The following is a 13697-nucleotide window of genomic DNA, read 5'->3' as shown; positions in this document are numbered from 1 at the left end:
CAAATTTTGTGGCAAATGGAATTGTTTTCTTTGTTTCGGTTTGTTTTTTGTCACTCCTATTAGAGTCCTTTCCTGAAATATCTTCTTGAAACAGGAAAGCCTTTAAGAGTTATTATCACCAGTGGAGGGATAAGTTAGGCTCTCATATGATACTCTTAGAGAAAATACGTTGCATTCATTATGGATAACTAAGTCCCCCTCCTGTGGTCCTTCTCCTTGCCAGGGGACACGTCACTTAGGTGCCCCGGTATCTGTGCCGGAACTGGTGAGTGGCGCCAATATTACAAGATACCTCTTCCTATAGGTCCCACAATACCAGTATGCTCGACCCCGTTTCCATACGAGCTCTTATAAACCAATTTATATCAATATTGATTTATTCTATTAGTAACATACAGTTCAAGTAGCTTATGCCAAGAAAAAGATAAATAAGTGAAGTTTGTGGAATTCAATGGTGAAAAAATAGTTTAGAAGCTGAGTTTAAATTGGTAACAAAGGGGGAGCTTGGAGTGTGAACGAGAGAGAGAGAGAGAGAGAGAGAGAGAGAGAGAGAGAGAGAGAGAGAGAGAGAGAGAGAGAGAGATTCACACAGGTATTTAGATCACGTATACCAGACTAGATGGTGTGTCTCTAAACCTAAGTGAAGCTACACCAGAAGGCCACCCTCATCGAATGTTGATTAAAGGTGGAGGAGGTGGCGGTCGGGTTTGAATATTTAATCAATTGTATTGCAATGAACTACTGAAGGTAGGAGATTATTACGTTCCTTACAACAACGTTCTTGAAAAGGAATTTGGTGCAGTCTGACATCATTTGTTTGCACTTAAGGAATGTAGAGGCGCTTTTAGAATCCTTGGTCATGCTGCTTCATCGCCCGCAGTGTGGGGTGGTCGGCCCAGGGTAAGGACGTGTTTTGGCTCTCATCCCGAGTCTCCGTGGGCTTTTAAGTGTCGTAAGTCAGTTTTTTTCTACTTTGGTTTCTAAATTTTCAGATATTGTTTGAAGCCCGAGTTTAAAGGGTTTGAAGGATACATTGAACTTAACATACAGTCAAGAGAAAACGCTTAGTCTGTCAACTATTGGCTTGCTGAACGATCGTTTGTGCTGTGCTTGGGTTTCATGGGGGGATGAGATCAGACTAGTCACGTTCACAGGAAGGGTCTGGTCCAGGCAAAAACTGTCTTAGAGGAATGGCTGTGATGCTGCGCGCCATTAAATAACCTGGAAACAAGATTTAAAGGTTGAGTCGTCCAGCACCGATCATGGAGGCCTAGGGAGTGTGCGTAGGTGAAAATGATGCAGCTGATTGTTGTAAGTGTGGTGAATAGCTCCATTTATTCAAGTATATGCGTTGTCCTCCCTGGTAATATAATAACCGGACATCCTGGAACACAATGGTGACTCTCTAATGTTTGAATACAATAAATGCCCGTTAGTTAAACAGTGCTTCCTTCCTGATTGGCAAGCGCATCTCACTGATAATTCTAATTGTAGTCTTTTGCGCCACTGCATCTATGGTAAATGGCCAAATGGCAAAGCTATACAAATATTTAAATGTAGGCCACCCTTAACGACCAGCTAACTAACAAGCAGTCGGGTTCAGGGCGCGATGGTCACTCAGCTCGGGGGAGAGAAAAAACGAGGGAAATGAGGGAACGAGAGAAATGTCAGAAAGCAATAATCTTCACCTCGTTAAGAAAAATCAAGGATTTCCTGCTTGATACTTGATACTTCGAGTAATTTATCTTATTAATCAACAAGGAACTTTACTTCGAACGTGTAGCATGTTTCGAGTTTTTATTAAACTTTTTTTACATCATGTTCAGCTGTGGTCCGAGCAGCGTTTTTGACAATGGTTCTGCAGGTTGCGCAGTTTCTCCTTATTTTTACTGTACCCAACAGTCGCCGAGTCATCACTATTGGTAAAAGCTTTCTTCTGGTCATACAGCTGAATCGAGGAAGTAAAGCAGATGAGTTCATGAAGATAAAACAAAGGTCAACAGTAATCGGTTGGCAGGATAACAAATAATGATCGGAATATTAGTTGCAACCCGGAAATTGCACGAAAAGTCAGGGCGGGCAAAGGATAAAATGGAGAGATGAAATTAGATCATTTGCCAGAGCAGCATGGAGTACACTAAGGTAATTCTTTCTAAGAAGTCCGCCTCCCCCTCCGCCACTCCAGCCCCCCCTACCCCCCAAGACAAGCCTGGGGAACTGTGGGGAACCGGGGTTTGGGGGAGGGGGAAGCCAAAATCACTGAAAAATGGGCAATCACATAGTGAGTGCAGGGACGATAGCTTGTTGTACGAGTAGACTTGATAGCTACATGGACGAGGATGACAGGTGGTAGTGGGAAGGAATCTGGAGCTGCCTTGTGTAGGCCATTCGATCGGCCTCTTGCAATCTCCCTTTGTTCTTATGTTCTTAAGTAAAAATGGTCCAGTTTTGGAGCAAAACTTTAAAATTCACAGAAAAATAATTTAATATAGTGTCCCAGTTAATATCAAGCCACGTTTTCTTCAGTCCCTGTTATGATGGTATGATGCTGGGTGGTGAAGGGGGCCAATATAGTCTAGCTCCTTGGTGGTGATCTTCTCTTCCAAGCTCGAGCGCAGTGTATGAATGTGAATGCAAGAAATTACAGGTGGTCTGAATCCCGCAGCAAAGTATGTCAGATGTGTGACAGAGGTGTGGATGAAACTGTCGCGCATGTGATATGTGGGAGGTACCAGCTAGAAAGGACGGAGATGATGAGGGTGGCACTGAGTAAGATGGGCTGGGATGTGAATGGAAGGACTGCAAGAACAGAGAGAGAATGGATGTTAATTGCTGCTGCTGGGAATGAGTGGTGAAACAAATGAGAGAATTATAGACGCCATGAAGAGTTTTCTGGAAAAGATGTGGTGTGCAAGAAATAGGGAATAAGAAGATTGTAATGGGTACTGCTTGTCTTTATTTTTACAGGTTGTGCCGATATTTATAAGGCCTGACTCTCCAACGGGTCACCTGTACAGCAAGAGCAAGAGCTTTAAACGCGGCTTGTTTACAGCTTCAGGAAATCCTTATTTACAGCGGTTAGCATTAAGATATTTAGCTTTTAATGGTTTGTAGTTGACGCAGTAGAGTTGTTCATGTGCCTGAAGTCTAAAAATCGGAAAATCATTGCATTTTTAACAGTTCTGGGGGTGCCTTTGAGCTTGTTCCATATTTGGGGCATCGGTGTTAACAGTAGATCACAAATTTCTTTTGCGGAAGTATTAATGACTTTGTAAGGTGCTTAATGTTATTGAAGCTGACAGAGGTATTTGGAGCTTCTACAGAATACCATAAAGAATAATTTCCATTAAAATTTAATAAGACTGTACAAGTTTTAATGAGTTTAAAGGGACTGTTTTATGAGTGCACTGCAGCTTGACATTTAAAAGACATGTAGACATTTGATTTTTAGGGTTTGTAGTTGACACAGGAGAGTTGTTCATGTGCCTGGTCTTAATGAATTTAAAGGGACTGTTGTATGAGTGTACTGCAGCTTGGTATTTAAAAGACATGAAGACATTTAATTAATACGGTAGGCATTTGAAAAGCAAAGCAGTTGTGCAAGACGCAAAAGTTGAGTTCCTGTAGCCTTTTATGGTTGAGTGTAATTGAGATTAAGGTATCCCAAATGATTTGACATTAATAAAAGTAAATCATAAGTATTTAATTAAATCCATCCAAGGCTTTTAAAAATGGTGACAGGAATTAAATGTCACATCCCCTTGGCATTTAATATTTTTTATGTCTGTGTAAAGCATATAATAAACTCCACAACAGTATTCCAGAAAACCTGTAATTTTAGTAGAGTGAAAACACTGATGTAATAATAACAATAATAATAATAATAATAATAATAATAATAATAATAATAATAATAATAATAATAATAATAAATAACGGTAGTAATACAGGCAACTTGATGCTTGCACGCAGCCCATTTCTCTTGTGGTGCACTCACAAAATCATGTGTGTGTGTGTGTGTCAACTTCGTACCGTAGAGGATGTAGATTGGCTTTGGACTCTACATGCCATTGCCTAGAGAGGTTACTGTTTCAAGAGGCAGTGTACCATCTTGACTAATACCTCCATGATCTTGACAGTCTTGACCCTCCACCTACCAATTAATTAAAAGCCACATCCACGAGCAGCACCCCAGCACCCACTGTGAGCGTTGATTGGTTCTAATTTCGCCGGTGCTGAACTATAACAGTGTGCGGGAATATGCGGCCCGGCGGGACTCGAACCAGGGCCCGCGGAATCGTATAGTTAGGCAGGCTAACCACTGCACTACGGAGGTTTTGATATTCTTTGACTGAACTGTATTTAACCGTTCTAATTCGGCTATTATTAAAGATGCAAGCACAAAACATAGGTCGTAAACAGCTTGGGCGAGGTGCTATTATTACTGATGTGGCGGGGCGGCACTCAAGGCGAGGTGATTAATGGCTTTTCTTTCCTCCCTCCCTCCCTCCCACTACTCCTCTATCCCCTCCCCCTCTTTCCTCTTTCAATGTTTTTTTTTTTTTTTTTTTATTCCTCTGCCCCTCTTCACTCCATTATCATCTTCCCTTCATTGACTTTCCTCTGTTTCTCATCGCTTATCACTTCCTTATTTATTCCCACCTCCTTGCAGCTAGTGTGTATATATTTATCCACTGATGGGTTAATTAGTCTTTTACGGAATAATCATCCCAAGCATAATAACAAAACAACCACTGTGATTACTAGGGTTGCAATGATCACCCGCGCGGTAGAGTTGTTGATGAGGTGACATTAATCATTACTACTGGAGGTGATGTTTAGAAGGCCTATATGTGTTGAGAGAATGAATGGATATATGACGTGGTGATTGAAAGTGTGGAACAGGTTCGTGGAGAGGATTGAGGGAGATGTGAAAGTTAAGGGAAAAGATCGAGCTGCCATTATTAAAAGAGTTGAAGGAGATGGACATAAACTGGAACGAGTGTGTATAGAACTCTGATTGTTACTTTTTATTATTAATTTTCGTAGGTTTAGGGATTGTTAACATGAGGTATCGTTTTTGTACTCCTTAAATCTCCCTTTTTTATATTTTTTGTAACTACTGTCACTATCAATTTTTTTTTTTTTCATATCCATCATGTGTCTTCTCATCGAGGGGACTCTGTTTGGGATATTATTTTCCCTTGATGCGCTTTCATGAAACTTCAACGATAATGAAAGTGATAGGAGGCCAGGGAAAGGTAGATACTGCAAATCACACTATGTATATTGCCTGGGGCTCGGGACGGCATGTTCCTCCCTTCTCCTTTGTTGTGTACTTTTGCAACAATAAACCATCAATCAATCAGCTCCTCCCTTCTCCTTTGTTGTTTTACTTACAACAATAAACTATCAATCAATCAATCAATCAATCAGTTCTTCTTCTTCTTTTGACCTGTAACGCTTTGTATCGCTTCTTAGGTCCTCCTCCTCTCGTTCCTCTTCTCTTCTTATTCACTTAATCACACTTTCCTTTTCAGTATTACATCACATTCTTATAGTTAGGGTACATTAATGTCAAGCGATCCGATATAAAAGTAAAAAACAATCACCGAAGCCTCACAACCCAGACCAGGACCAAGATGAAGTGTGTAGAGGTCACAAGAAGAAGAAGAGGAAGCAGAAGAGGCAGGAGCACGTAGTGGGAGAATGTTGTTGTCCCGCTCAGGCCGCCCCTTCCTCTCCCCCAGGTCACCCTCGCGCCTCCTCGTCCCGCTGGCCAACTACACCAGGTCAGAGGTCACGGGTGTTAAGGGAAGCTCCACTAGCCGGCCCCAGGGGAAGAAATAAAGGAGGGGTGGGAAAGGCACGAGTGTGATTTATTATTGGCGTCTTCTCTTTGTCTTTATTTATCTTACTCTATTTATATTGTCAGTATTTGGTGTTGATTTCTAGAGGTGCTTATGCTTAGTTATCCCCAAGTTTCATGATCTGGTGGTATTTTAACGGCTTGTAATGGGCCTTGTCTGCGAGAACCAACCTCTTCTATTCGTCTGTATGTTTTGAGGTTGTTGCTTACTGGAGGTGCTGGCACATAATTAGCCCAGTTACATGATCTGATGGCAGTAACGGCGTGTAGTGGTCCTTGTTAGTGAGGTTTAGCTGGTTCAGTAGAACAGGATTTGGTAGATTTGGCAGCCATGGAGGGAATGTAATCTGGATACCAATTAGGGTAATTAAAGGTAGTCAGACAGCATTGTTCTGGGGCTCCTGATCCCTTCCTTCCCTAACTTAGTTGGAGAATACATTCCAAATTAGTAGGATTGTAAGTGAGACTTGTTGCTATTTTGGTTGGGCTTGGTAACTATCTCGGAAGTTCAATTGCACTATTAGGATTTGTAAAAATTTCTTTGTCACCCTTCTTGTCTGTTGTGCAGTAATTAAGGTGCCTAACTACAACTCTGTGGGCCTGGGATTCAATCCCAGCCTGGCCAGTAGGTGCACAGCCTACCCAGCTGCTCATCCTTCCTTTCTGGGTGGTCAATAAATGAGTACCTGGGGGAACATGGCAAAGATAAATTTTACTAACCTGAATGTTGCACTGGCCCTCTGCCCTGGGTTAATGGGTTCTCATCCACCACAAGCACTAGGGCCAATGATACAGATATGAGCACTGCAGCCATGCACAGCTAATAGCACATGCTTCCAACATTACCTTACCATTATCACCCTGTTATCTGGTAATGGAATTACCAAATTTAGAATAAATATTTTCAATATAAGGATGTTGGAATTTGAAATTTCAGTCAACTAGAATGGATACTCATTCATTTTACTATGCCAACCTTTGTACCATAATCTAAAGGACTCCAGTGATCAAATCATATCAGACATTTTTTTTTTACTGACAAATAAAAGTCAAGAATAATAAGAGTGTTAACCTGTGGGCTTCGGCTATGGGAAAGCTGAGAATTGGCCGAAAAACGGCAACATTACACTGCATTTTGAGACTAAGAAAAGAGCATGGAACGTATATCAGAGTACTCCTCTTATAACCATAAAGCCGTTAAAAATATTTACTTATACTCAAACTCCATTCTTTTTGGGGGTGTTTGTTACAAAATAAACGGTCTTGTGACATGTGGCATCTAGCCGAGTCACTTGTTGTCTACTTTAGAGAATTTGACAAGTGATTACTGTATGGATAGCTAATTCAGTCTGCCATGACCTTACAGCACCACCTATGACAAAAAAAGCCCACCTCAAGATCAATCACCCACCACAATGATCCAGGGCATGCATGGTGGGTTGCTCTATGCCGCCACCGCCTACAGTTAGCTCGAATTAGGCGTTTTGAGCCGAGCCCCAAACGGGGTCCATTGTTTCAGCGGACCGAGTCGTGGGAGCCAAAAAATGGGTCCGTCGATGCTGCCGGGTAAATAGTGCAGCTGAAGTAGAAGCATTTTAATCTCACTTTGGTTGGTTTCACTGGTAGAAAAAAAATGCTAGAAGGAACAAGTTTGGGTTCATTGACCTACTGACTTACATTTTATAGAAAAAAAGAAAAAAAAAGAAACAAGCATTGGGAGAATTACTAAGAGCTGGATGTAAGCATATGCCCTAGAAAATAACTTTTCTCATTGTCAAGATCCATTATAGATTTAATGAATATATTAGGAATGTATGAATCTAAAGGAAGTAATTAATAGTGCAAGTGAATCATTTAGTGATATATAGTACCTCCTTTTGTTTGATGATTGATAAAAAAAAGAAAACATTTTATAACATGGCTAATGTTGCAATAGGACTGGTCACAACGGAGGTCTTTCCAGTTATTCCATAATAATAGCCTTTACCAAGGCAACTAGAACAAACATGCTTGAAGTGCCTTTACTTCAGTAATCTTATCAGTGTTGCAGCAGTCGTCATTGAAATACTGGTCCTTACTAAAGTACCAGCAAACCTGAATGAAATTATATTAAATCATCTTTATTCACACAGCAACTACAGACTAGCAGAAGTTGGCCGCTTTGAGTCTCCAAAACTGACAGGCAAATATGAGACTGGGCAGCTGTTTCTACATCGGGTGTTTGGGTACCGTGGGGTGGTACTCTTTCCATGGCTGGCTCGTGTCTATGACAGAGATGTGCCCAACAAAAAGGAGTCTAAGTATGTCTGGTTGCAAATTATATGTTGTTACTTATGAGGAACATATCTTTTTTTTCTTATAGTCATCATACTACTTTAAAAAGCTCAGTCATTCAGTTAGTCTACCTTTTGTATTCATGAATGCAATGCAAATGTAAAGTTCAGAAAAAAAAGGAGAAGTTGTATATCCTATTGATTCAAAAGTGTAGCCTCAATATTATTTTCCCATTAAGTTGTAGTACTCATTATGGATTCTGTTAAATGCCCTTCAGGGGAGATTTAGAAAGGTCAGCCTTTTCAATACACATTAGTCTTGACCTAACTGGTTGCTTGCCAAGTCGGAGTGCAAACTAATGACAAAATACGTAGATATGAGAAAATGCAGTACAAGTACACTTTAGATAAGGAACTCCTTTATTTTTCCCTCTCAACATATCAAAGTGGGACATTGACTTTCATCAAAGTGGGACATTGACTTTCAAGTTTTCAGTTTGCACCTAATTTACCACCGGAATCTTATTTTCAGACCAATAGAAGAAAGTATGAACTATAATCAGGTAGGAAAAGAAGTGAAGGGGCGTGCTCACACCTATTATCAAGTCTTAATCGACTCCCGAGATTGTCCTTACATTGTAAGTACTGTAATTTTTTTCACTTATTTAGAAGAGAGATGTGATGCATATAGCTGGGCTGCTTATACTAAATTGAATGTCTTATTGACTAAATATATTTATGAATTGACATCATCACATGCTCACCAGGGATTAAATCTTTTAAATACAGTCAGTCCCAAACATATGAAAGTAATAAGCTACTGAAGGTTTTTTGCTGGTCTGTCTGTGCATTTTTTCAGACATGTCTTATCATTCGACTTTGACTTTTATCAGTTGCATTGTACTGTACAGTGCTATCATTCACTACAACCCCAACTATGTTTATTACTGTCACCTTCATTGGATGGTGAGCATCAAGCAAGATCCTTCATATATTTACTAATAAAAAGTGGGCAGGCAATGGACTGCCTGCCACCAGTATCACTTTTACTTGACTGCATTGCTTGTTCAATTTCATCCTCAGTATTGACAACAGGAGCATCTGCATATCATTTAGTAGTATAAGCATTCACCCATACCTTTAACCCCTACGGGACAGGGAGCGGCGATCGCCGCTTGGTTGACAGAGGACGGGTGGCAGTGATCGCCGCTCTGCTTATATTTCACTCATGTTAGCCATTCTCCCAATTTTTTTCCTCCCAAAATATGTCAACACTTGTCTCGAGTACTTTTATCATCGAGTCAGTGTGTCTAAGGCTTTCTTAGTGGATGGACGTGTAAAAATAGAATATCCACGTTCGAAACGCCTCGTCGGTCCATGCGGCCAGTGGCTACATCCACTCCAATAGCTAATTCATCACGTACTGATCGCTCAAGTGCTAGACCTTCCGACGGTGCAATAGAACATGAACTTGATATTTCTGTTGTAACTCTGGAAAGTGATTTTGAGTGGCATAATATGAGTAGCGATGATGATGGGGCAACCACCTCAGGTCCACCAGCTCTGACCACGTGCACTGCTACGACACGTTCCACACCTGTTACTGCCCCGTCCACCAGTGGGCAGGAAATGACAAGGCCAAAGTCTATACATACCAAGTCAAGTCACTCTGCCTTCAAAACTGCTACTAGCACGTGCAGAGGGCAGTTTGGGGTGGAGCAGCGGGGTGATGTCATTTGAATCCAAATACCCGCCAGTTCACAGGTGACTAAAGCTGCGGCGGTGTGTGTACTTTGGATGTGGATTCTCACCTTCTTTCACCACGCGTTCAGGCAAGTCATTGATGAAAAAATATGCCTTTTCATTTAGCTATGCGTGACTGTAATTCCAATGCCTACAAATGGCAGTGTGGGATGTGAGGGGGGGACATGTTGAAGTGATTGATTTAGATTAGTCTGCCTTTCTTTGTTTTCTCTAAATCCCAGTTCCTACATTCTCTAGTTTGGCAACAAGCAACGGCCTCCCACAAAGCTGCGTATGACTTGACTTGGTATATAGAGACTTTGGAAAAGGCAGCCTTCTGCTCCCCTTACCCCTTACATCTTTGCTATGTTCTTCTCCACCTGTATCTCCTCCAAGATCCAGGAGAAGGATTGAGTTTGCATTGTCCTCTTCCTCTGCTGAATCTTCTCCTCCCAGAAGTGATGCAAGAGGCCATACACAAGGAAGAGCAGGCAGAAGAGGAATAAGAGGGAGGAGAGTGAGACAAAACATGAGTTGGGAGGGGAAGGAAAGTGCAGGGTGATAATGTTATCACACCTCCACAACGTGTTAGTCGAAGCCATAGCAAGCCAGAGTCGAGAAAGAAAACGGACACAGTGACTCGGTCACCAAATATCTGCAGTAATTACTCCCATTCAACACACTGTATCTCAATAACTACAGAATCTAGGCAATTTGGGAAGATTCTATTTGAAAGAGGAAGAGTTAATAATAGTCAGAATGCATATTTCATTCACCTCGTTTCTCTAGTTAAAAAATATCGATAAAGTGAATGTCGATGAAAATAAGAGTGACGCGTGTTTGCCTGTATGGCGAGACAGGAAATTACAACCCGTCCCATCCCGTAGGGGTAAAAAAAAAAAAGTTTCTTTTGGTCACTGTACAGTGATGTTTACAATTACCATCAGTTGCCTGACCATGGAGGTGGTACTTGATGTGCAGATTTAATTTGTTAAATTGTCTCTACTCATGTAATTTTCCACTTCTGCAAATTTCATCTTTTCATAAGGCGGGGACTGTCTGAAGTGATTTTTTTGGTGAGTGATTGAAACTCTTAAGTCATTATTTTGCTGTTCAGTTTCTCAAAAAATGTCTGAAGCACCTGGAGTTTCAAAAACCTTAAGTTTGGAAGAGTTAGTTATAAATTGAAATGTTAGGTTTATCTCAGAAGCACTACAATTAATTTTCCCTTTGTCTCAGAGAGCCCAGACTGAAGCTGTTACATTCCTTGGCAACCAGGACAATGGGAGGACTCTGTATGCTGTGCCTGGGTTAGACTACATTGGGCATGAGGATGTGATGCCCTACACAGCTGGCAATAAGAGGCCTATCAGACATGATTTGTTTGACAAGTTCCTTGTTCATTCATCTGACAAAGGTATCTTCACAGCAGCTTATTAATTTTGATTAGTTTTGAGTTACTTGATACCCACATACAAAAACACTTAATTATAATAATTATGTATGGGTGCATGCATAGGAAATGTAAAGTAAAATTAAAGCAGTTGACCTTTTCCAGACCCTCCATTTTGTGCCCGCGATACCCTTATGGCATGGCAGGAGCGCAACCACCCATGGCTCGAATTGTCTGATGTCCACAAGGAAACCACAGAGAACATCAGAGTCACAGTGATACCCTTCTATATGGGCTGCAGAGAGTCTCAGAATGCTAATGTCTATTGGGTATGTTTGGGGTTTTCTTTTTACTGTACATGGCCCATTTCACAGTGAAAGGTGTTTGTGGCTTTCACATACAATGTCACTTTTGCGTTTGGTGAATCGTTTAAGCCTTCCATGATATCCCAAAACAGTAAGTATATTTTGAATTCATTGTTGTTCTTATTTACAGTGGCGGTATTGTATTCGCTTAGAAAATCTTGGAGAACTGACAGTACAGCTAAGAGAGAGGCACTGGCGTATCTTCAGCTTATCTGGAACCCTAGAAACAGTACGAGGGCGAGGTGTGGTGGGTCAGGAGCCAGTTCTCTCCAGCCAACAGCCAGCCTTTCAGTATTCTTCTCATGTGTCACTCCAGGCTCCCTCAGGACACATGTGGTGAGTTCTCTCTCTTATCTATGCACCAATCATCTAGTCTGATAATAATCAAGACCATTTAAAATTACAAAAGTTAAGTTTTGAACATTACTTTAAACACAAAACACTGAATTGTCACCAAACTTGCATATTAAGTCTTGCATTCAATTCTTGTCACTTATTCTATCTTGAGCACATGTATTCACATCAGTCATGTTCCACTTCATCATAACTTATTTTCTGCACTTAGCCATACCAAAGGTCCATATCCTACTTGTATGTATAAGCAGCACTAAGCTATTGCATCAGCAGTGGAGCTTTTAAAATCAATGCAAAGAAATAAAATAAAAGAGGAACTAAGAATGCAAGGATGGAATATGAATAGGAATAAATGAAGATTTATGTAGTAGTCTTCTCCCTTGATTAAGGTCCAAGAAGTCATAATATATTTCATGGGTCAGATGATCATTCACTATCCATTTATCTCTATCTTTAACTTTCGATTAGCTTACATTGTGCCTTGTGAACTGAATGGCTTTCTTAACCTTAGGGATGGAAGAGACAATTCTTTTAGCTTGTAACTGACAGTGTTACTAGGGCACTTTCCTTAATTTGTGATATCAAAGTGAATACATTAACAAGAGATGAGTAAACACTAAAATTGCTTTTTGTTCCTTCAGGGGCACCTTTAGGATGGAGAGGGAAGATGGATTTACCTTTGATTGCCGTATACCCCCATTCTCATTGGAAAGTAAACAGGATGACAGTTCTCAGCCAAGTGGTATAATATAGTGCAATGATTAACATGTATTTACTTTAGTAGCATCTTTGATTAAACCTGTATAAACATTATAATTTATAAGTTATATAGTGTGTAAGTAATCCTCAGAATACGTCAGACAAGCATACAATGTTGCCACTTGTGGCTTAGTTGTATGACCATGACATAAGTATTGAAATGTGTGTATATATAATCATTCATAAGACAGAATCTTCTGTCTTTTGAGCAAATAGTAGGGATAAAAGTTGATCTGCCTTAATTCTGTCTAGGCAGCACCTTCAATTTTCTCATTCAAGTTCAAATTCCTTGACACGCTTCTTGTAAGCAATCTACACATTAAAGAATTTGTGATACGGTATATGTATTTCCATTGACATCTTTTGCATTGGTGCACTGAACCTCTTAAGGTGCGTCCACACAATCGAGCACTGCCCGTTGGGCAAAACACTGTTACCAGATCGCGATAGGAAGCGGGAAAGAGTGCTGATGACGTCAGAAGCGAGCACCACGGCGTTATGCCACATCCACACGGTCGAGCACGAGGGCTTTGGCTGTCAGCGGGTGCACTTAGCAGGCAAAGCATCGAATTGCCCGTGCCTGCAGCTCATGGAGGGCATGGGCAGTGGCCGTAGTTTTGACGTTGGTATGGAGCGACGACACTGCCGGACGCACAATGTGCGTAGGCTCACTACATATTATCTCTCCTTCATGTAATCATCCTTCAGAACTTTATGTATAGCTTGGCAAGTTTCTGGTATGATGGCGGATAAACTCTGCTTGGATATCCTCGGGCTATATTGGAGGGATGTGTACAAACACCCACTAGCCAGAAATCTGAGAGTTGCCTCCATACGTGCTGCAGGTGCAATGTTTGCCTCATATATGTATCCTGCCTCTTTATGTAAGGTTCCACTTTTGCCAAGAGTGTATAAAAGGTGTTATGTCCATCCTCATGTAA

The 13697-nt window shown here is 41.0% G+C and overlaps 2 protein-coding genes across 3 annotated transcripts in view; both read left to right on the top strand.

Annotated features, from left to right (window-relative positions):
• Window positions 1-35, top strand: part of LOC127001737 (T-box transcription factor TBX10-like) — a 12687-nt gene extending 12652 nt beyond the window's left edge. For both annotated transcript variants that reach the window (XM_050866869.1, XM_050866859.1), the window contains exon 9: window positions 1-35. This exon is cut by the window's left edge and continues 423 nt beyond it. The gene's annotated coding sequence lies outside the window, so the exon portion shown is untranslated.
• Window positions 36-5622: 5587 nt separating this feature from the next.
• Window positions 5623-13095, top strand: LOC127001732 (polymerase delta-interacting protein 2-like). Its single transcript, XM_050866845.1, has 7 exons — window positions 5623-5792; window positions 8002-8169; window positions 8675-8780; window positions 11125-11302; window positions 11444-11607; window positions 11774-11979; window positions 12639-13095. Exons 1-7 carry the CDS (start codon window positions 5710-5712, stop codon window positions 12748-12750), a joined length of 1017 nt encoding a protein of 338 aa, XP_050722802.1. The 5' UTR covers window positions 5623-5709; the 3' UTR covers window positions 12751-13095.
• The last annotated feature ends 602 nt before the right edge of the window (window positions 13096-13697 follow it).

The sequence above is a fragment of the Eriocheir sinensis genome, chromosome 2, assembly GCF_024679095.1.
Source record: "Eriocheir sinensis breed Jianghai 21 chromosome 2, ASM2467909v1, whole genome shotgun sequence".
Classification (NCBI taxonomy): domain Eukaryota; kingdom Metazoa; phylum Arthropoda; class Malacostraca; order Decapoda; family Varunidae; genus Eriocheir; species Eriocheir sinensis.
The sequence above is the reverse complement of the archived record's forward strand: the minus strand, read 5'-3'. Positions and strand labels throughout refer to the sequence as shown.